General features: G+C 49.5%; 10 protein-coding genes across 10 annotated transcripts; 4 read left to right on the forward strand and 6 right to left on the reverse strand.

Moving 5' to 3' along the window:
• Window positions 1-494: 494 nt before the first annotated feature.
• Window positions 495-1,332, reverse strand: ACHE_31055A (DUF3245 domain-containing protein; the record flags this gene model as incomplete). Its single annotated transcript, XM_043277740.1, has 2 exons — window positions 495-1,092; window positions 1,160-1,332. The coding sequence occupies 2 exons, from the start codon at window positions 1,330-1,332 to the stop codon at window positions 495-497; spliced, it is 771 nt and encodes a 256-aa protein (XP_043135590.1).
• Window positions 1,333-1,586: 254 nt separating this feature from the next.
• Window positions 1,587-5,067, reverse strand: ACHE_31056A (uncharacterized protein; the record flags this gene model as incomplete). Its single annotated transcript, XM_043277744.1, has 4 exons — window positions 1,587-1,772; window positions 1,823-4,405; window positions 4,454-4,978; window positions 5,053-5,067. 4 exons carry the CDS (start codon window positions 5,065-5,067, stop codon window positions 1,587-1,589), a joined length of 3,309 nt encoding a protein of 1,102 aa, XP_043135591.1.
• A 1,009-nt stretch (window positions 5,068-6,076) lies between these two features.
• Window positions 6,077-6,904, forward strand: ACHE_31057S (uncharacterized protein; the record flags this gene model as incomplete). The annotated part of the gene is made up of 2 exons (XM_043277745.1): window positions 6,077-6,181; window positions 6,236-6,904. 2 exons carry the CDS (start codon window positions 6,077-6,079, stop codon window positions 6,902-6,904), a joined length of 774 nt encoding a protein of 257 aa, XP_043135592.1.
• Window positions 6,905-7,518: 614 nt separating this feature from the next.
• On the forward strand, window positions 7,519-7,845 carry ACHE_31058S (uncharacterized protein; the record flags this gene model as incomplete). The annotated part of the gene is made up of 1 exon (XM_043277746.1): window positions 7,519-7,845. One exon carries the CDS (start codon window positions 7,519-7,521, stop codon window positions 7,843-7,845), a length of 327 nt encoding a protein of 108 aa, XP_043135593.1.
• A 681-nt stretch (window positions 7,846-8,526) lies between these two features.
• On the reverse strand, window positions 8,527-9,429 carry ACHE_31059A (uncharacterized protein; the record flags this gene model as incomplete). Its single annotated transcript, XM_043277747.1, has 1 exon — window positions 8,527-9,429. The coding sequence occupies one exon, from the start codon at window positions 9,427-9,429 to the stop codon at window positions 8,527-8,529; it is 903 nt and encodes a 300-aa protein (XP_043135594.1).
• Window positions 9,430-9,779: 350 nt separating this feature from the next.
• On the forward strand, window positions 9,780-11,738 carry ACHE_31060S (uncharacterized protein; the record flags this gene model as incomplete). Its single annotated transcript, XM_043277748.1, has 2 exons — window positions 9,780-10,711; window positions 10,772-11,738. The coding sequence occupies 2 exons, from the start codon at window positions 9,780-9,782 to the stop codon at window positions 11,736-11,738; spliced, it is 1,899 nt and encodes a 632-aa protein (XP_043135595.1).
• A 367-nt stretch (window positions 11,739-12,105) lies between these two features.
• Window positions 12,106-13,264, reverse strand: RPL13 (60S ribosomal protein eL13; the record flags this gene model as incomplete). The annotated part of the gene is made up of 5 exons (XM_043277749.1): window positions 12,106-12,543; window positions 12,668-12,826; window positions 12,959-13,005; window positions 13,083-13,116; window positions 13,262-13,264. 5 exons carry the CDS (start codon window positions 13,262-13,264, stop codon window positions 12,106-12,108), a joined length of 681 nt encoding a protein of 226 aa, XP_043135596.1.
• Window positions 13,265-13,923: 659 nt separating this feature from the next.
• Window positions 13,924-15,417, reverse strand: ACHE_31062A (uncharacterized protein; the record flags this gene model as incomplete). Its single annotated transcript, XM_043277750.1, has 1 exon — window positions 13,924-15,417. The coding sequence occupies one exon, from the start codon at window positions 15,415-15,417 to the stop codon at window positions 13,924-13,926; it is 1,494 nt and encodes a 497-aa protein (XP_043135597.1).
• A 1,133-nt stretch (window positions 15,418-16,550) lies between these two features.
• On the reverse strand, window positions 16,551-17,582 carry ACHE_31063A (uncharacterized protein; the record flags this gene model as incomplete). Its single annotated transcript, XM_043277751.1, has 1 exon — window positions 16,551-17,582. One exon carries the CDS (start codon window positions 17,580-17,582, stop codon window positions 16,551-16,553), a length of 1,032 nt encoding a protein of 343 aa, XP_043135598.1.
• A 1,138-nt stretch (window positions 17,583-18,720) lies between these two features.
• ACHE_31064S (uncharacterized protein) lies at window positions 18,721-21,831 on the forward strand (the record flags this gene model as incomplete). The annotated part of the gene is made up of 1 exon (XM_043277752.1): window positions 18,721-21,831. The coding sequence occupies one exon, from the start codon at window positions 18,721-18,723 to the stop codon at window positions 21,829-21,831; it is 3,111 nt and encodes a 1,036-aa protein (XP_043135599.1).
• Window positions 21,832-22,021: the final 190 nt, after the last annotated feature.

Below are 22,021 nucleotides of genomic sequence, written 5' to 3' on the forward strand. Positions count from 1 at the left end.
TTACCTTGCTTTATTTAATTTTACCCGCTTTGGATGAATCATTTTTGTGTATATTTTTTTATACAAAGCTGGCTTCCTGGAAAAGCCACCATTTGCCTGCATGTTTGAGACGAGGGTTCAAAGCATATATTGGTTCTGTCACCTTAAATCAACTTGTTGCAAACGCTGGAATATTTGGATCTGAGCAGCATATGTTGATTCATCATATTACTATTATCATTATACCCTGGTTGGAGCAAAGCTTGGACAAACTATTTTCGATAGCATTCTAAAGCCACAGCTTGGAGATGTGAATTTCGAATTTGAATAATAATGACATTACATTAGTTCGCATATGGTTTTCTTCCAGCTCGACTGTAATTTGGCCCTAGATGAAGTAAAATTGATATTATTGACAAAAATAATGACACAAAATGAACTCCGTATATACAAACCAAATAATAGTCCACAATGTAATCATAACAATGCATGGGTATATTCTCCATAAATCACGTTCACCTCTCCTTTCTCTTTTTAGATCTCTCAGCCAGTATCTCATCCAAGAAACTTGTCGCCTTCTTTCTCCTAGAAGCTGGTCGCGACGACGATCCTGATGTCCCTGCATCTTGCTTCGCTGAAGAGCCTTCCTGATCATCGCCCTGAGCCTCAACCTCTTGTCCCTCTTGGTCCAGACTATCACCAGAAGCAGCAGCAGCAGCCGCGGTCTCAGACTGCGCTTGCTCCTCTGCAGCCTTCCGCTTCTTATTATTTTTCTTTTTCTGATTCTTCGTCAGACCCTGGCCCTGCCCCTGGCCCTTCACAAATTTCCTCCCAACAGCCACCGTCCGCCCATCCTCTTCGTCATAACTGTCTTCCTCAACAGCCTCGTTATTAACGCCCGATTTCGAATTGTTTGCATCCCCGTTCGCACTCGCATTCGCAGCAGAGGCCCTTTGCCTAGCCTCCCTCTCCCTCTCCCTCTCCTTCTCCTTCATAACATTCTGATAATTCCTCCCCAGTAATTGTCTCCTCAGCGCATCGTTCGAGTCGAGTTCTGCGCGGTTCCAGCTTCCGTCGGGGAGTTTGGAGGGCAACGGGGCTCCTACGCCCAGTCTGTACATTTACCCCATTAGCATATACATTCTCTCCGAATACCATCAGAGGGAAAAGGGCGATATACGTCTCCGGAACAGCTGTAAAAATCTCATCCTCTTCTCTCTGCAGCTCTTCTTCCGATTTAGTATTCGAGGACTGTTCTTCAGTGGTTTGCGGGGGGAGCCATGAGGCGACGAGGCGTTGGCTGCGGGCGAGGGCGACATTTGCGCGGTTGAGAATTATTTCTGTTGAGGACATTTTGCCCTTCTTTTTTATTCTTTTTTTCCTTTTCGTTATATCTTGAGGTGATTTCGAGGTGGAAAATGTACGAGAAACTTTTGATATGGGCGGCAATATGGTTACCGCCTGGGGGACCGACTTGGGCTTGGCATGGTTACTTTATTGGGAATTAAGGTAGTGTATGAATGTAGGAATTGTCTATTGCGTTCTATAATACAGAAGTGGTATATCATATCCTGGCGTAGTACAAATATGTACATGTGACATATCAATCAATTCTCAGGCTGTGCATGCGCAGCAATGGGGACTTTCTCATTGTCTCGATCAAGAACGTCAACAACGCTCTTTGAAACGGTATCTAGAATGAGATCACGGGTTACATTGGATCTCGGTGGTGGCAAGCCCTCATCCACATTCTCGTATGGGATAGTGAGTGTTTTAAAGGCTGCAATGATTGCCTGTTCAAGTTAGTAAGATGTAAAAGAGAGACCAAGCTGGGAGGACTAACCCTATCAAGTGCTTTGCGGAATTCAATCAGCTCCTTAGCAGTCTGTCCACTATCTTTCTCAGAGCCCTCACTGAGTCGGATACTGAATTCCAGCCACTCATCCATGCACAACGTGTTACTGGTCCCCCGAAGTTGCCCTCCGAAGAGACACGCCGCCAACGGAGTGACATGGCTGGTGTTACCCAGAATGAATCTGTCCGCAATGAAACGTTCTGTATACCCTTTGTTGTAAGTGAGTATGCAACGCGGTGGTGTGATACCGTTCACCCCAAACGCATGAGGGAAGCTCTTGTTGTGGCGTCTGGTGCGGTAGACCGAGTCGTCATTCGGCACCGGCGCAGCAAGGTTGGGATATGTGGATTGGAGAATCAAGGCCTTGATGAGGGGGGCGTGAAGTGAATTCACGTTCATTTCCGGACCGCCGAACCGGAATTGAGAATCATCGGTGTAAAACTGTTGAGGGATGATTCCCGCGCGGACGAGGATCCTATGGGTTTCCTGTGCTATGTCCAGCGCTTCCCGGAATCGATCGTAGTTGATACTACGGCCAAAGGCGCGTGCCAACGTTTCCACAGTTCCCTGATGGTACCACACCTTACGTAAGGACTTGAAGGCGTTGATCGCGCTGATGTGGTCACTCCAGCTGTTTATGGAATACTTAATGCGCCAATCCCTCGAGGCCATGCGCCGCTCAATGCCACGCGACGTATGGAACAAGGCCAAGTCGCCCCCCATAGCCGCAAGGATGAGGAGAGGGTCTAGACAGCGGAAAATGACGCCCAGCAAGACCAGCTTGCCATGACAGGGGTCTAATGGTATTTCGGACAAAATATCACCGAGCACCGTAGGGTGACCACGCAAGTTCATAGCCCGTATGTATTGCAGATTCTGAACTGCTTCGTTGACGCGGGATTTATTTGGTGGTTCAATCAACTGCTCCATGATGACTTCAATGCGCGTGGTTGGGTCTGCTTTTTTGGCAATCAGACAGGCATTCTGAAGGCTATCCTGGGAGATCTCCGAAGGCGGATTAGTATCAAAACGATATTGCAGGCTGCGCGGGTACAAAGCAAAGTATCCACCGTCTTGTACTCGTTCTGCCCAGCCAGCACGTCGGGCAAGATTGGACTTGCTAACCCACTGGCAAAGTTGCCGGCTGAATCTCGCTTGCGGGTCATAGACCCTACGATGTGTTTGGCCAGTGTCAATCACATGCTTTACGCCAGGCAGGGTTACAGACGTCTCGACAATGTCTGTTGCCAGGATAATCCGCCGGCATCCTGGCCGGCTATCGCTGAAAACGTCATCGTAATTGTCCGGGAGATTAGAATGCAGTCGCAGGATCTCAACTCGTTCCGTATCAGCAAAGTCAATCCCAAGCCCTTTGCCGTAGTGTCGGAGATTTCTGTGGACTTCAGTGATATGCGGCAGACTTGGGAGAAAGACCAGAATGGTGCCTTCGTCGGTAGTGGACAAAACATAGCTGATTGTCAGGCAGACCAAGCCGATAGGTACAAAATGGTCGTTCTCAAGAGACGTCAAATCTGACTTGGCTGGATTCATCTTGCGAACCATTTTATTTTTCTTAGACTGATAATAATGGCGCCCGAGGTAGGTTCGTGTCTTGTGCTCTTGGAGGTATGGGGATGCTATGCTCTCCTGATACATGGTTTGTAAAGATGGTAATAAGTCATCAAGGTATTGCTTCTTAGCCGAGCGGCTTGGGCTCGGAATGTAAAGGTGAGGCACAGCATAGCCTGCTTTCGACTCATCCCCGAAATAAGAAGCAACGCGATCAATGTCTGGAGTCGCACTCATAATCACGACCTTCGGTGTGTGAGCTTTCATTACTCGGCGTTCATTGATGACTTTCCTCAAAAAGAGCATTGTAAGGTCAAGATCAACGGTTCGTTCGTGAACCTCATCCAGAATGATGTATGACACCGAATCAAGAAGGGATGGTGCAAGCCGCAACTGTCGCAGCAAAGTGCCGGCTGTGCAATACGTGATAGGTACTCCGAATACACCAAGATGATCGTCGATATGGATTTTGTATTCAATGCTTTGTCCAAGCTCCTCGCCCCTCTCCTTCGCAACCCGTCGAGCAAGCGAAGACGCGGCAATTCGATATGGCTGTACACAGAAGATTTTGCAAGCCGCTGCTGACCCTGCAATTGCATGATCGAGCAGCATTTGGGGCAGCTGACTCGATTTTCCAGCGCCAGCCTCCGCTACAATGATGCTGTATGTGTTGTACTGGATCATGTCAAGGATTTGATCCTTCATGGCGTTGATTGGCAGATCGGCCGCCTGGCACTGTTGGTCCGAGGGCTGCTTCTGCATTTGCGCAGCTTCAGAAGGATTTCTTGCAAGAGTCCTAGGTAGGAACCAACGCCTTCTCTCGACGGGAGTCTGTCCTGCGCGCATTAGATCCGGTAAGGCGCTGCGCATGGTTGCGAGTAGGTCTGTGTTCATTGCGAGCTCCAGGCTCCCGCCCTCCCTTAAACGATTTAATATTTGCAATGTACCATGCGTGTGCATTTTTTGCACAATGAGTAGGGCAGCTTTGCGTGCCGCCTCTTCCTAGAGGAAATCAGCCAAAGAAAAAGCACTAAAGGTCTATTTGCATACCTCCGTCCTGCCATTGCAGTTTGCAAATACGGGTTTGCCGGTAACATGGACATGGCACTTGATAGAATAGATAACCACGGTTTCCAAAATCAAGGAGTGGGTCACCACTGTCACAAGATTGTGTTTCTCAAATTCAGCACGTATAGTCTCCAGCGGAGATTCAACAAGCCATTTGCCTAAACCATTGTAATCCGAGTCTTGGGGTAGCAATCCATATCGCTCATCGTTATCGGGATCTTCCTCCTCGATGGCGTCTTTTGGGTGGTCTTCTCCAACAACAGAAACCGGCAATCCAAGAATTGGTTCGAATCCCGTCGGATAGCAAACGGGTGAGCCCGATCGATTTACTCGTATAAAGTCTGGCCTCCGTCCATGAAGGGTCGCGCCTGAGGCTCTAGGTTCTGTATGGGTCACGTAGGAAGCGGAACGCTGAGGGTTGTATGAACAGGCACCGGAGAAACGACGGAAAGCGAATTCGGTTTTCGACGACCTATTCCTGACGGACAGAAGTGTGCGCGGGACTCGCTAATTCCAGGGAATACCAAATTAGGACTTTTATTTTCCTATAAATGAACGATCGTGTATTTCCAGGCACTTACCAAATAGCTTCGCATTCTTGCGCGAGACGCCTTCGAACGTCAGGCGGGGCACTTCAGCGAACGCTCCATAAATGAAGCCGTCTTGAGTGGTCGCAGTTCAGAATAACATACAAGCAACAGGAAAGGAGAACCAAGGGTCCTCTTCAAAGGCCAGTAGTCATCTCGACGGTATTGTAAAAAAATATCGTGGTCTCTCCTCCGCGTTCCCCGATCTGATGTCTTGGCACGCTTTTCCGTACCCTTCTGCCTGATTTCACCGCAATGCCCTCTATTGTAGAAGTTTTAACAGATTTTCTAATAAATGGTCGGGGTACCTCGAAGTAGCGGATGCTTGCTCTGTGTTCAGCGACGGGTGAAGGTTGGTATTTCAGAACTCTTCTAAGATGTATGATCAAGGACATTGCTGACAAGAAATAGTGTGACGAGAGACATCCAGGATGTCAACGATGTGAAACTTATGGGAGGCCGTGTCCTGGCTATGACCGTGGCTTCAAATTTGTGTCTGGAAATCCCTACCGTGCTCAACGCCGCCGTCGAACTGGCACGGATTCCACGAGATCTCACTTACAAGAGGAAGTGTATCAGCCACTGATAGAGCATGCCAACCAGTCCTCATTGCAGCATATTCAACAGGGCCTAAGTATATTGGTTGCAGATTTTTCAACGGCGTCTTCTGCGGCTTCTCCTCATATCATCACTCGTTGGTTTGGGTTTCTGCCAACTATTTATGGACGGAACGAAACATTGGATGCTACTATCAGATCCTTTACTGCTCATCACTTGGGAAATGCTACTGGAAACCAACATATTATCCGTTATGGGCAATCTGCGTATGTGAAGGCTTTACACAGACTCCAAAGATCTTTGAACAATCCCACGGAATGCGTCTCCTCAGACATCCTCTGCGCAGTGATTCTGTCATGCTTATATGAGGTGAGATATTACATGTATAACCTTTGAATAAACCCTGTCAGCATTCTGACTGAACGAGCTTTTCTCCAACACACGAGATTCTGAATCCTGGATGAAGCATGCCAAGGGGTTGAGCCGATTAGCTGAATTCCGAGGACTTGATTGTTACCGAAACGAATTTGACAGCATCCTACTCAAGGCTTCCCGTGGAATTATTGTATGTACCAGTAATACCGTCAACCCTAGATGTACTAATCTGACACTTGGACAGATCATGAATTCCATATTCTCCGGTCAAGAATGCTTCCTAGCATCAGAGAGATGGCATCTTGCGATGAAGGAGCACAGTGACACATTCTTGCCAGCAGGTCTGGGAAATCTGATCGAAGAGTTTATTGCGTATTTCACATTCGCCCCAAGTCTTATACATAGACTCTATGCTCTCAAACAGGCGGACCCAGCAAGTCCAGAGACGTGGACACAGATGTGGGAAACTCTCACGCGCACTCTCGAAATGCAACACAAGTTGGATGCGTGGTATGACAGATATTCATGTATCGCACCTCCCCCAAGGGAAACCATCTCGCCTTCCGGAGATAAACTGCACCCCATGGTTCTCTCATATTCAGACCCAACCAATGCGTCGGTATTCTGCGGTTATTACTCTTACATGGTGATCATACACGAGATCTTCAAAGCTTGCGGCTACCCCGGCGAGCATGAGGCCATGACGGTGTACTTCCGGGACCAGATCTGCAAGTCTGTCGAATACAATGGCAGAGGTCTCCTTGGACCGTACCAGATGGCATTCCCTTTGCGGGTAGCATTTGAAGTCGCGGGACCTGTGGTCAAATCATGGATCAAGGGTTGGCTTATACAATTTTCGAATGTTTATCCAGCTTTACAACCGCAGCGGCTTGAACGATCTCTTCCTGACTAAGGTCACTACTTGTCTTCAAACTATGTGCAAAATTTTTTCGCCATCTCACGACTTTGTGAACATGCGGCAAGACATTGCTTCCTACTCATTCCATTCTGATGGCACTCTCTCATAGTCACCTCCAAAATACCAAATCGGCTCCATCACCAAACGTGCTGTGAACAGGATCAAGACAACAATGGCCTCCATCAGAAGTCCCATTCCAACTGCAACACAGCTGTCGCCATTTACCTGCTTGAGACCTGGTGGACCATACTCTCCAAGCAAAAAGTATATAACCCTGACCGCCAAAAAAGGAAGCGCTGCCAAAGCCAACAGAACCCCTTGGTATCCGGTCACTGTGAAATATGCCCTGGATTTTACTGCAAGTATAGCAATATAACCACAGAAGGAGATGAATGAGATGGCAAAAACAATTGACCCTGCAATATCACCAGCGCGAATGTTGATACATCTCCCCACGATGACAGCAACCAAGCTGATGAATATCGGGAAGCGAAAGAAGTGAAGCATGAAACGAACAGTCTCAGGTTGTGTCGATTTTCTTGGACCAACTTTACCGGCCTGTCCGCTATATGACCGGCGCAAGTCCGTAAGCCTCGTCCTCAAGAGTGATGGAAGCCATTGCATACGTACCTGAGCAACAAGATGAGGCTCACTTCAAAAAAAAGTGGCGAAAGACCAATGCTTTGGAGGCCATATTCAGCGATCAACGCAGACTTGCTCGGCTGAGGATTGGCAAGCGCCATTGCAGAACCGGCGATGCGAACTTGGGGATCATCCAGATCAGTGGCCTGTCCTTAATCTTTCAGTGGTGTCTCTATTCCACTTACGCTGCGCCAGCAAACCTATCAACCCAAACCATGAGTAAAACAAGCATCGCCCGATGCTTCGGTTTTTCTTGTGATGCCAGAACCGCCATTCCTGTACAAATCTTGTGATGAATTGGACCGCCTGAATGATTGAGAAGAGTGCAATCTCTACAATTGCGACATCCTGTCTTTCTGCTGAGAAACTTGTAGCCATAATGGGTTGTTTTCACAATTCAATTCAAGTGCGATGAGTTTGATTCTCTTGTATGTTAAACGAGAGTACGAATGTGAGAGTAACCTGGGCTGCCTCTGCGCCACTTTATATATGATTATTGTCCCCTCATAAATTCACCATCAATGCCCTCATTGAATTATTCTGATGGGGACATCGTGATATGTGACCCGTTTGGGTTTAGTTCATATACATCGTGATCAATGACCACTATAGGTTTAGCGCCAATAGCTGAGACCAGCCAATCAAGAAGAATGGATATCAGGTCTCTGCATCCGACAATGCCCAGAATCAGAGCAAAAAGCAGTAGGGCTGGGTATTAGAATTGTAGGAAGACAGCAAATGCTGTATAGTATTTGGTTTTTATGAACAAATTTGTTTATTTCACATCACTTGTGTGGTCCTGTCACTATACAGCCTCTATATATTTCTATACATTCCAACTCATGAACATGACTCCTCACAATGCTAACCAATATACACAGGGTATCTAACAAAATGAAACATTAGTCTGAATGCCAAAGAGCTCAGATTTTCTTTCTTCCTTTTCTTCCGTCAATTCAGAAAAGAACCAACTCTCATGCCGTGGCTTCCTGGTGCTTCTTCTTCAACTTCTTCTCCGTCTTCATGAACTCCCGAATTCCCACAGGGATACCGGCAAAGATATCCTCCTTCTGGTCCTCCACAGGCCAATTCGCCTCACTGCCACCCCCATCATCATCCATACTCATACTCGCACTCTCAACCTCGGCCCTCTTATTCTGTCGCATATCCGGCGTCTTCGGTACACCCCTCGCCTTCGCCTGCTCGAGCCTATTGGCCCACTCTTCCATATCATCACGATAATCATCCCATACACAATGAGCGCAGCCACTCATACAGCAGTTATCTGGTTCCGACGGCCGGGGAGGGATCGCAACCCCATTGATAGTTTTCCACATCGACTCGGGAGGCGTGGAGCCTGGATCATACCGCGATGATCTACCGGGAGTTTGAAGCCGGCTACCGAAGACAATCGACATCTTGTCCTTCGGGGACTGTGGTTCGACCGTGGAGGCTGGTGTTGATTTCTCGGGTTTCGTGGGGACGGGCCGCGAGGTAGGTGCTTGTCGACGGTAGGGTGATTTAGTTGAGAGAATGTCTTGGTAGTATCCCGATAATGGATAAGCCTGGCGAGTTTCTTCTTCGTCACCATCTATGTCGGCCTCGGTTGTACGCTCACGAGAGTTCATGCGTCGGGAACTCGGAGGGAAGGCATAATGAGGACGTGAGGCTTGCGACGATAGAAATGGGCGTGTTCGGTTTAAAAGGCTTCTTCCAAGAAGCGATTGCTTCCGGGCAGCAACTGGAAGCCACTCCATTATGGATCGGTGCTGGTGGTGGAAGAGAAGGGAAATGCGCTCTGTAATAATACACATGCCGATTATGACGTACCGGGATTTAGCGAGATTTCTCGTTTTCCTTCCGGACGGCCGTCGCATTCATGAATCTTCACATTGCAGCATTGTGACTGTTAAAGGGCAATGAGATTAATATAGTAAAGCATTGAACTTGAAGAGCACCAATTTTGACAGAACTGAGCGATGTGTAATGATTACAGACGAATACACTGAACATATAAATCACGTGATATCAAACTGCAAACAGCATAAACACCCCATGGAATGTTGATCGCCGACGTGAAGCAAGCAAGCAAATGCGATTCGCCATTCGGTGGGTTCACAACGGGGAAATAACGACATCAGCATGCTCTCTACATTTAACGCCTAATCACAAAGAACATACATACGCCGGCACAGCTCCCCTGTGAAAGTGGTGCTGCAGACAGACCATGCTCTCCTCTCCGGCCAAACGGCGCAAGACGAGCGAGACAACAGCCGCCGCAATCGACGCGTTGCAGATGAACCAGAAAGCCCACGAAAATAATGGTCGATTTCACCAGCGCCGCCCGTCATTTCAGTCGCCAACAAAAGCAAGTCTAGCGAGATCGCATCCAGAAGTTCTAGCACGCGCGCTCAGTCGCTCGCCCACGAGATCCGCGCGTAACGACAGCGGCAGCAACAATGGTCAACAGCAGGAGCAAGAACAGGTGGATTCGAGAACATTTGGATTGCGCGATAGAAAGGCACTTCGGCCGTCAATAGCTCCTGGTGCGAGTCCAATGGATGGTCCGACATTATCGCCGCGCAGTGCGTTTGCTGTTCCCCCGCGACGGGTATCAAGGAAAATCGGGCCGTTAGATTTAGCGTTCGGGACTCCTGAGGCGAAACCGAAGAACGAGACCGCTGACCCCCTGCCTGACGATACACCTGAGGATCAATTGGCGGAGTTGGGCAACGATGTGAATGAAGACAATATGGATCAAGGTCCCTCATTTCTGGATGGACTAGAGGAACCAGAACTACCGCCAACGCCTACTCAATTAGGGCTGGAGAAGCCACCCGGTCGACCGAAGGGGCTTTTGAGCAGCAGCCCTTCTGCTCGGTATGAAAGGAGGACACGGCAACGGATCGATGATACCCCGAAACCAAGCGTACTGAAGCTGGAAAATTTTGATGCAACTGGCAATCCAACTAACAAGGCTTTGAATGCGTATAGAGCGCTTTTGTCAGATGCCGAGTTGAAAAGGCAACAGACTAAGAAAGAGCTTTCCGCTGAATTAAAACGATTGAAAGACGACGTCGCGGAATTGGAAGCATGGACCGAGAAGCTGAACAACCCAAATATGAAAACAGAGTTTCGTAAGGATTTGAACAAACTCATGTGAGTCCGCCAGAATAAGACCAAATAACAAGTCAGACAAACTTACTGATCATGCCACAGCTCCTTGTTATCATCGGAAAATGCTTCTCACAAGCAATCATCACCTCCAACAAACGCCTCGATCTCATCCATCCTCTCTGCCCTACTACCCTTCTCTTCAAAAGCTCCTCCCAAGCCCGTACACGAACCGCCATCTCCAACCAACCCCTTCGCCATGAAGGAACACGCGCAAGCGAAACAATACCTGACAGTTTTCGCGCCACTGTCCTTAACGACACATTCCAACAAAGTATCCGCCTCGGAATCAGCACCCCTAACCGAATCGCATAGCCTGACATTATCAACCGGGCCACCATTTCCGCAAAACCTCTACAACATAACCCTCAACTACGAAACGAATCCAGAAACACAATCCCTACTATCCATATCTATACCCAAGAACGACGGGTCTAGCAACGTACCAGAAGGACTACGACGCTGGATCGACACTAGGCTCTCAAATCCGCTCTTGAAACTCGACGTATCCGGCCTTTGCTGGGGCATCAATCGATACTGGGAAGCATCCATTTCGCGTGCACAAATCTGGTCAAGAATCGAAGCCCGACACTCCAAATTACTTGCACTTCGTAAACACCGGGAACCAAACCGCAAGGAAGACACATCTGACCTCCGCCATGTACTCCCTCATCTAGACCGCACGAGCATGACATTCTGTCTGAAAGATACATCCAAGCCCCTTCGTGTACTCATCTCGTGCGCATTAACCCTTGACGAATGGACAAGTGAGCCTCGGCTATTCCCTGAGGTCAGCATCGCGTCTCCGTCTGCGTCGGGCAAGAAGATTGAACAGGAGACTAAGAAGCTGTTCAATACTCTCTTGAGGGATGAGCAGGGGGCGGATAGTGATAGCGTTGGAGATATTGAGCCGGGCGCTATTGTGCGAGCTGTTGATGCTGTTGTAGGAGTGTTGTTTGGTCTTGATGATACCCATGATAAAGGATCGAAAGGGAAGTTGCCTGTGAGGTGAGGATATATTGTTATGGATATCTGTGTACATATAGGTATTTTGACGGTAAGTGTATGGGACGATTCATACAAACATATACATAAATCTAGGTGGAGAGTAAGGGTTGATCGGGAGCTCAATTTCTTCAAAGAGGGTAACATTCGTAGAGCAAGTTCTTCCCTTGGGGAACAAGTCTCAACCTAACTCCGGGTACTTTTCACCAGAAATAAGATACAACATAAAATTGGGACATCATTTATTTAAGAAAAATTCGGAGCATTTTTTTACCGACAAAAGGTTTAAAAGGAAAAGAGACCACGCCATGCCACAGTACACTAGTAATCCCCGACTGGAAAAACGACCCGATCATCATTAACAGTCACATTGTTTATTTCTTGGCAGCAGCAGCCTCCTCAGCCTTAGCCTTCGCGCGCTTCTCCCGGATACCCTGGTGACGGGCCTCACTACGGGCATCCCGCAGTTTCCTGTAAGCAGCCTCCTCACCCTTGGGCAGGCTGTCACGGCTGATCTCGGTGATGGCCTCCTCGGCGGTGGGGTTGTTGACGGGGAAGGCAGCGCCAACCTTGGTAGCGTAGCCCTCGGTCTTGCCCTCGGCGGCGAAAGCAGCCTTGGCGGCGTTGACCTCGTCAGCGGACGAGTCAAGCTTCTTGAACTGACCGCTCTTGCGGGGGAAGAGGATCAGGCGGGCCTTGTAGTCCTTGAGGCGGTCGACGTTGGCGACGAGCGACTCCTTGGAGTAGTTGACACGGCGGTTGTCAACGGCAATACCGACAGTGCGGGCGAGCTTGGCGGGGATACCAGCTTCCTATAAAATCGAACCATGTAAGTCTCCGTTTCATCCTGTTTGATCCAACCCAAAGCAGACGGCAGACGTGCGATCCAAGTCGTCCTCGTCCGTTGTCGATTCCATCTTCGAGGGGCAAAATTACCTTCAGCTCAGCCCGGGTGAAACCACGACCAGACCGGACACGACGGTTGTACTTGACGGTAGGGCATCTCACAACGGGACGCAGCTGGTCAACCGGACGGGGAGCGACGGCGGCGGCCTTAGCGAGACGGGCATCACGTCTGCGGTGCTTGCGACCGGGCTATTCGAAAAAAATTCATTAGTCCGCCGTAAATTTTGCGTTTCCCCCGAATCGAGAATCGTATGTCGTTTAATTCGTATAACACAATTCGTTCAATCATGGGGGAGGATTTGGAGATAGTCGATATCGTACCTGGTCGAAGTGGACGCGCACACGACGCTGCCAGTCCTTGCGGAAGTCTGTATAAGATCCCCATCAGTCCATCAATTCCCATAAAAATTTCGCAGGCCAAAAATTCTCCACGGGCTTCACTTACGCTGGTTGAGGATTTGGTTGTTGTGCTTGATCGCCTATATACCGCTCACACGCACAAAAGATCAGTAATTGTTCCCTCCTCCATACCCGATCCAGAACAAGATAAAAGCTCCGGGAAAGCTCTCATCTCGATCTGTCCGTAAAAATCGGTAAATCGAAATAGCAGGGATCCAAACGCACCATTGTGACGGATGGGGATCAAGTCCGGGAGATGGTCGTTGTCGTCGTGGGAGGTGTCTGGTCGTATCTCGAAACTCCAGCGGAAAGACTCGTTTCAATATTGGGCGGAACTTTTTTGGTGTGGCCGCCCGCGCAGAGCCGCCTCGCTTAGCGAGCCCTAGCCTACTTTCCTCTTTCGGAAGGCGGCTTTCATCTACAAGGAAAAACAACGATATAACTTGCAGTTTTCCTACCTTTTGCTCTCGTGTTTGTTTTTAATTTTCAAGTGTTACAATAAATGGCATTTTCGTCAGTCTGCAGCTCCCGAGTGCTCTAAACGAGGGATACCTGTTGTTACAGGCTTAGTAAGACGACTGTCCGTCTACAAGAACTACGTTTCGCAAGATGACGCTTTCTTTGTTCTTTCTTTCCTTTGATTTTTCGCTACCTAAGATCCAAAGCGGACTCCAATGACTACCCTATAGCCTAGTGGTACTCGAAACAGTCGATCCAACCTCAAAAAAAAAAAAAAAAAACACCATGCCTGTCCAAGATTTGCATACGATACGTTCATCAATCATCATTAACAGCAATCAAAGATCCAAAACGCCAGTACAGGACCTAGCCAGAGGCCCAAGATGTGGAACGCCGAAAGGGGAATAGAAAGGGAAAGCAGCGAAACGCTATGCGCGATTGCCCCATGCGCCAATACCAAGTCCCACCGCCTTGGACTTCTTTACCCCTCGCTCTTCCTCATTAGTCGCTTTGCGTTTCAAACTAACAGCAGGCTCAGCTCCGGCTTTCTTCACCTGACCAAACAATTTTGTCTGCAATAGGGTACTGGTCTTTGGAACATTGGCGGAACTTCGAGTCTCTTGATGACGACTCCCAGCATTGCGGCGAAGCATATCTGTTGCCAATGAACTAGCTTGCGAACCTGGAGCCTCTTCTTCTCTTTCTTCTTCATCCTCTTCCTGTACAGTTTCCGCTTCCTCGATATCCGAGGCAGAGATGGTGCTATCCCGTTCGTACTGCTCTTGACGGGCGTTTCCCACCGGAGTCAAGTACTGCTGGTGGGCTTTCTGGGAGCGGGAAGGAGTCTTCGGGATAGGCAACACTTGATGGGAACCATAAATGTCGCCGTTGGGATGCTGACTGTGCGCGAAATTTTGATCAGGAGTGGAAGCAACGCTCGCGGATTCTTGACTTTTGGAGAATTGGTCCGCAAATTGGCCCGCAGCAAGAAGAGCCGCAAGACCACTTTCTTCTCTGCTCAATTGGTGGCTGCCATAATGAATACTCGTATTACTGTGATCGGAAAAGTGGCGGCCAGATCTTCTGCGAGGAGTGTGGAGCTCTGTGTGGGGACTGAGAGACATGGATCCTTGCTCAATCATCAAGGAAAGGTGTTGCCGATTGTCCCGAATGCGCCCCTTTAATCGCTGGTTTTCCTCGTTGAGCATATCGGATTTGACCTTTTCTTGCTCGATGAGTCTCTTTGCGCGACGCAGTCTTCGATCAAGGGTGTCATTGTTCCTCTCGAGCTCTTGATTCCTCCTGAGGGCCAATTCCAGCTCCGCATTAGAAATTGGCTGCAATGGTTTGATTTCGGCTGGGCCATGACGGTTGCGATACTCTGAGCTCTGGAGAATCTCAACCTCACGTCTTGCCAATTGGTGCTCGACCTCAGCGCGCTTGATCGCCTCATTGCTCGAGAATGATAACAAGCCATGTTGCAGCTTAAAGTGTAGAGCGGACATGCGAGCTTCTTGGGCTATGTTAAGCAAATCCTTGGAAATGGCGCGAAGTTGGTGTTCGCTGGCTGTGTTGATATCTTCGACTGTTGGAAGGTTTTCGGAAGCCCCGTATGCGGCGCACAGCGACTTTTCCATATTTGGAGGGGATTCCAGGAGGGAGTTTGACCGGGATCGGGATCGGGAGCGACGGAGAGGAGCTCCCGGCACTTGCGTCGATGGCGGTGGGGTCATGTCTGATGCGGACAATGGAGGGGGCGAGAGTAACTTGCTTTTCTCTGACTGCGATGTATGGCTTTCAGCCCTTGTGAAATCTGGAGATGCAGAAAGTTTTGTCCGCTGGACTGAATTCGCTGGAATGTTAAACTCTACAGGAGGCGCAAGAGAACCTTGCGAGAACTGAGGTTCAGTGTCTTGCGACATGGTCTGAACTGTATGAGTGGTAGGTCAGGACCTCACTGAATAGCGAATCAGTCAATTGCTCGCAAACAGCGTAGTAGGAAGCGCCGTCCAGAACGTACCGATGTGAGATCGGATAGAAATGATCACTGATCAACCGAAGTCGACTTTATAGCGATGCTTTCAATAATGCGATATCGAAGTCGCAATCGTGTCAGACAATTGGACTTTGGAGGAAAGAGAACCGAACTTGCGATATGCAAGGTGTGTGTTGGTGATTTAAGAATCCGGAATGATGATGACGGTGTAGAGTGGGATGTTTGGGCTTATCACCGATAGGGTTGTTGCTGTCTAAGACTGACACAGTAAGACCATGCGCACAAAGAGAGGAAAGACGCACGAGATGTCAGAGGAGTAAGGGGGTAGATAAAGCGCGCGCGAGACGTAAAGAAATAAGAGTTGAGAAATAAGAATGGGGATTGAATGAATGAAACCGGCTGGGGCATGCACCAGTAGTAGTATGTATGCATGGGAGTTGTCGGAAGTGGGAGGAAGATGCGGCGGACGGTCGTTTTGATGCCTGAGAGCTCCGGCTGGAGTTATTGAAGGGGCTGGGAACGTGACCTGCAGCCAATAAGAGTTGCCTGTCACGGTCCACGTGAGCCCAGCCGCGCGCCAGAACCCTCCTATTACCGAATGTGGTTAGCGTGGGGATCAGAGGGACATAAACAACTGCCGCAGCCGATCCCCCGGCGCTCGTCACTCCAGCAACCAGGCACTTGTCCGGAGTACGAAGCGTTGCAGGCTGGAGACAGAGTCATGAACTATAGGTGTATTATATTCCAGAGTCAGTTTTCTTGCAGCTAGAGAGTCAGCTGGTAAGCAGGTCACTTGGTCGAAATGAGACGTGGAATGCTGGAGATCTTCTTCATGCTCCATGCCGGTTATGCGGCATTACAACACAGGGGCTAGTACTTCCAGCCTGCAAGTGCATACTCCATGCAAAGTGCCGATCTCTCTGCTCATATGAGTATCAATGTAGAAGCATTACATGACATGTCAAGATTATTATTTTACTATTTACTCATTGCATGGATATGGATGCAGGACTACTGTAGGTACAGGAGACACAGACTAAACTAGACCAGTCACTCAGCTCAAGATACCCCTCTCAGCTTGACAACCACGATCTTGGCAGGCTCCACCGTCTTGCAAAGGACCGGCTCGACCGACGCACCGCTCGTCGAGACATACAAAATCGATTGCTCATCATTGGCGAAAGCAACTGCCGTAGACCCTGCGACAGCTTTCGTAACCTGACTTCCAGCAATAAGGCGGACCTTGCCCTCCGGTGAGATCTTCAGCAATTGATTTTGTGGGTTTGTCGACAGGTACGCCGTGCCATCGTCCGCCAACGCGAAATCGTCGAAGGTGAATCCACTAGTAATTACCTCGATAGGGCCAGTAGGGGTCGCGTTCTCATCGACAGGGAAGCGAGCAAACACCTCTTTGGTGGTACTGGTGTAATAGATGTAACCATTTTGGACCTTCAATCCATTCACGCCTACCAGGATTGGCTGCCCATCCGCTGGTTTCATGGACGGATGGGACAAGACCTGGGAGCTTTCTCCAGTCGTGGTGTTGACGCGCCAAATGGCGCCCTTGCCGGCGTCCGTGGTCAAGAGGAGATCATCACTGAATTTGACCAGCCCATCCAAGAACACCCCACCGGGAACCGGTGCAAGAAGTTTCGCATGGGGCTTTTCGCCGGCGAGATCGATGGTCCAAATCTTGTAGGATCCCGGTGTCGATATAGTACTGGGGAGAGAAAGGTTGCCCGAGACAATCGCGAACACATCTCTTTCAAGCTCCGCGATGCCTAGGAGGCTCGTGGCGTTGGGAAACTTGTAGAGCAACGAGCCCACTCCTTGACTGCTGGTACCATTCTTGGTTGCTGGGTCAATCGACCAGAGTTCCGGAACGTCGATGCGAGTTGCGAGGATGCTACCATTGCGCTGTACCACGAGGTTCTCGAACCAGGTTTGATTACGGTCTAGCTGGAAGACAGTCGATACTGGTGCGCCGTCATAGGGGCCTGCATTCCTGCTTTGATACGGTGCGGCGAGGCATGTGGGAAGACAGGCTAGCAAGGCGCTGCTGTAGCCTAGGATATATGAGAACGCGCGCATCTGGATGGGGAGAAATGCGATCAAGTTTGAAAGAAGAAATGGTAGAGAGTGTATGTTTTGAATCTCACCTCGCAGAACTCTGGCAGAGCACCAGCTATATATCTTTTGCAGACTGATCTACATTGCATATCTAGAAGCATACCGACATGCGCCAATCATCGGATCTCTCGGAAACAAGCTGCCCTCTTCTCCATTTCCCCGGCATTATTAATGAAAATGGTTGCGACTCACGGCTATAGTGGTTTATGCAATGTAGATCATTAAACCAGCCTGATCTGCGAGGTGGCCGAGATATCCGTCCGTCTCGAGCGGATCTGGCGTCATTCCAATTCTTAACAGAAGAAGTGGCTCGGGATTTCAAAATTGTATACATGCCTCACAGTATTTCGACTGAGAAAGCCCTGAAACATCGAGAGTCCTCATGCTTTAGTTAGCGGCAGGAGATCAGGTACTCGTATAAGATTCATGGCAGAACTACACATCATCATACTACAGCTCTTCAGCTATGGAGTACTCCGGAGTACAACTCACTGACTCAATGTGCTTCACTAAAGTCCTGAGTACAGCCCCATACTCCGTAATGAGGATCAAAAAAATGGCAGGGCATAATGCGCTATGCAGCACCTGTGCAAATTATCCGCTCCCATATATTCATTGTAGGTCACATGACTTTTCCTTTGCAGTTGTCCAGTAGTACCATGGTACCACCGCTATCTATATTCAGGAACTCGTCTATCATTTCACAGTAATTATTCACTATTTAATTGGTAAGGCCTTAACCATCTACGGAGCAGTATGAAGCGAATCACCACATCCATCCCGATAATGGCCTCAGGCATCAATGTAAACAACCAGGACAAACAACTCCAGGCAAAGACAAGCACTTGAATTCTCTCCGTATCGCAGCTTGGACCAGCTTCCTCTGATACGGTCATACGTTCTGGCGGGGTATTTCGCCACGTACTTGCTTATTCTATCTTCTTTATTACGACCTTCAATCCGTCCCCTCCCCCTAGAAATGGGAGTCTCCATCGCTTCCCCCTGATCTCGTGCCCGCTATCCGCAAACCAGCCCCAACCAATCCGCACCCCCCTCCTGTTCGTCCGCATTGACGTGCAAATCCAAGTAATGCGCAAAGATGGATAATCAACCCAGAACACCAATGAAACCTAGTGGGATCCCGCGGCCGGTCCCAAGAGCTTCCCGATTGCCTTTGCCTACGTCCACCGCGTCAAAATCGCTTAAACCTTCACCATCGCGGGAAAGGTTGCAAGCAGATCCAGGCCTTGACGCTACCAAGCTGCGCAGACCGTCCGAAGATATTGTGTTCAAGAAGCCGGCCCTTCCTAGTCCATCATCGTCGCTGAAGGGCACGTACCGTCGATCCGGAGTACCCCAGACGGGAGTGAGCGACATTGCAAGACAAGAAGCGGAGGAGCTGGATGATGATGCTTCGACTGTGTATACCAATGGATCGGAGTTGGATGATTCAGATACTCGCGGGCGTACCATGTTGGAGAAGCCATCGCTGTCAGACAGGACGATCGAGACGCTATCCAAGATCCCGCCCTCGCCAGCTCCGTCGAGAAGACAGTCCAGTTTCTTCAACGCCACGAGCCCGATTCGCTCCCCGTCTCGTCCGACCTCCTCCATGACCAACTACTCGCGATCCCCATCGGTGTCGTCATTCGCTCGCCAACCGATTGGTAGCGATCTATTGTCCTCCCAGCATCCGTCCACAATGCGCCTCCCATCCAGATCCCGGATATCAGCAACTCCGACACTGCCCACGAACAGCACACCAACTGACCAGGACCAAGCAGTAGCAGCTCCTGAAAGCCCCTCAAAATTGAGGCGACCCTCTACGAGAACGAGTCTGTATGGTGGAACAAAGAGCACGGAAGCGGCCACCGCGCCAAAGCCACGCCAGTCTCTGAGCAGACCACCCTCCGTGAAACCAGCAGATTCAAACATGGCACTCCCGGCGCAGACGTTACAAGTGAAGAAGACACGGAAAGTGCCATCGAACTCTTCGCTCAAACGCCCACCACATTCCGCGGACTCAAGAAAGTCGTCGGCCACTTCTACGGCCCCGGACCTGTCAGTGAAGCAACAGTCGGAAATCGAAACAAGAAAGACCTTGAAATCATCGAACGCCCTGAGGGACAGCATTGCGAAAGCCAAGGCCGCCCGAAAAGCAGCGGCACAGAACGCCACACAAACAACAGCAGCAGCTCCTGCCGACCCATTCGATATCGCCGATCCTTTCAACCAGCAGCCCAAGGATTCTAATCACGGGCTTTTTCGGAAGCGCGTGGAGTCTGCTCGGACCTCTGGTATTCTGAATATTGCGGCCATGTCTCTGACAGAGATCCCGCAGGAGGTCATGACCATGTACGAGTTCAATCCTGACTCGTCCACCGATTGGTACGAATGCGTGGACCTGGTCAAATTCATTGCTGCGGATAACGAATTAACGGTGATTCCGGACGCTGCATTTCCTGATGTTGATCCAGAGAATGTCGATTACGATTCTGAAGAGAAGGGAATCCAATTTGGTGGCTTGGAGATACTCGATCTCCATGGTAACCTGCTCCGGTCTCTTCCTATGGGTTTCAGAAGGCTGCAACATCTCCATAGCTTAAATCTTTCCAACAACCAATTGACCACAGATGATCTACATGTGGTTTGGGAAATGGAGTGGCTGCGCGACCTGAAGCTGGCTAAGAATCAGTTACAGGGTGCTCTCCCTTCTGCCATTGGCAAACTTCGGGATCTGGAAGCCTTGGATTTGCATGAAAACTCCCTCACGGAGCTTCCCGAAGAGCTTGGAGAATTAAGTGCTCTGAGATCGCTGGACATTGGTCAAAATGAAATGGTCACACTGCCGTTTGAGGCTCTTAGTCGAGTTCCTCTGAGGGACATCCGTGCACCGAAGAACAAGTTGGCAGGAACTTTGATTCCTGCGACTGTGCAGCAGTTGAGTGCGTTGCAGAACCTGGACGTTGTCAACAATGCGTTGGAGAAGCTGTCAGACAACGACCAGCTCGAGCTTCCTAGCGTACAGACTCTGTCCTTGAGTGTGAACCGCATCAAAAGCTTGCCGAATGTCTCTACCTGGCAGGCACTATTGTCATTGCTTATGGAGGACAACTCTCTGAGCGAGATTCCACAAGGCTTCATCGAACTCAACAGTATCCGTAACGTTGACTTAACGGGAAATAACATCCCACGATTGGATGAAAAGATTGGATTGATGGACAGTTTGGTGACGTTCCGTATCGCCAATAATCCGATCCGCGAACGGAAGTTCCTGAGTATGACCACGGATGAGATTAAGCAGGCCCTGCGGAACCGATGCGAACCAGAAATCCAAGCAGATACGGACGACGACGAAGGCTCTGTCGCGACCCAGTTTACTCTTGCTCCAGAAACTCGAGCGGAAACGCCAGCTGAAACTCTAGCTGTGGATCTACCCGAGAGTCCAGCCCAAACGACAACAGCGAGTGCCACTACGTCTACCACTTCTTGGCAGATTAGACCGGGAGGAGTTCTTGATAGATCCTACACGGAAACGCGGGAATTGGAGACAGAGCAGCTCGAAGGAATCGCCAATTCCCAGGATATTCGATGTCTCTATCTGCAGCATAATGAGCTATCGAATTTCCCTGTGCCAGCACTCAATATGCTGGCTCACAGTCTGATTGACCTCGATTTGTCACACAACCCGCTGAACAGCTTTGCTCTTTTTTCATCGTCTATCTCCCTCCCGAATCTCCAGAACCTGACCCTTACCTCGACCGGCCTCGCCACCATGGAGCCTATCTTAACTAACCTTTCGGCCCCACTACTCACCTTTCTAGACGTCTCCATCAACCGCCTTACCGGCAATGTTCCCGCGGCTCGCCAGATGTACCCCAATCTAAAGACCTTCATTGCCGCCGATAACCAGTTCGATAACCTGGAATTCGAGGCAGTCCAAGGCCTCCAGGTCTTAGACGTTGGAAACAACAACATTAACGCTCTTCCACCGAAGGTCGGCTTGCTGAGAGCAGAGGGATCCAGCAAGAACTGGGGCGGCGGATCGGCTTTGAGACGATTTGAGGTCGCTGGCAATACGTTCCGGGTTCCAAGATGGCAGACTGTTGCGAAGGGTACGGATGCGGTTTTGGAGTGGTTAAAGGATCGGATTTCGACTGATGAGCTTCGTGAGTTGGAGTCAGATGAAGAGGGGGATTTTGAGGAATAAGCGAGTCCGCTTTAAGGTAGGCTAGATGGTTGTACTTGGCCGTCGTCTTTGGATGTGGCTATATTCCTTGTTCCACATTTTATGTGTAAATATTCTGAAGCGGGCATTTGCGCTTCTGTTGTTTCTTGCATATTTTCGGGATTAATAATATATGTACTACTAATTGGATATAGACAAAACATAGCAAATT

The sequence above is a fragment of the Aspergillus chevalieri genome, chromosome 3, assembly GCF_016861735.1.
Source record: "Aspergillus chevalieri M1 DNA, chromosome 3, nearly complete sequence".
NCBI lineage: Eukaryota > Fungi > Ascomycota > Eurotiomycetes > Eurotiales > Aspergillaceae > Aspergillus > Aspergillus chevalieri.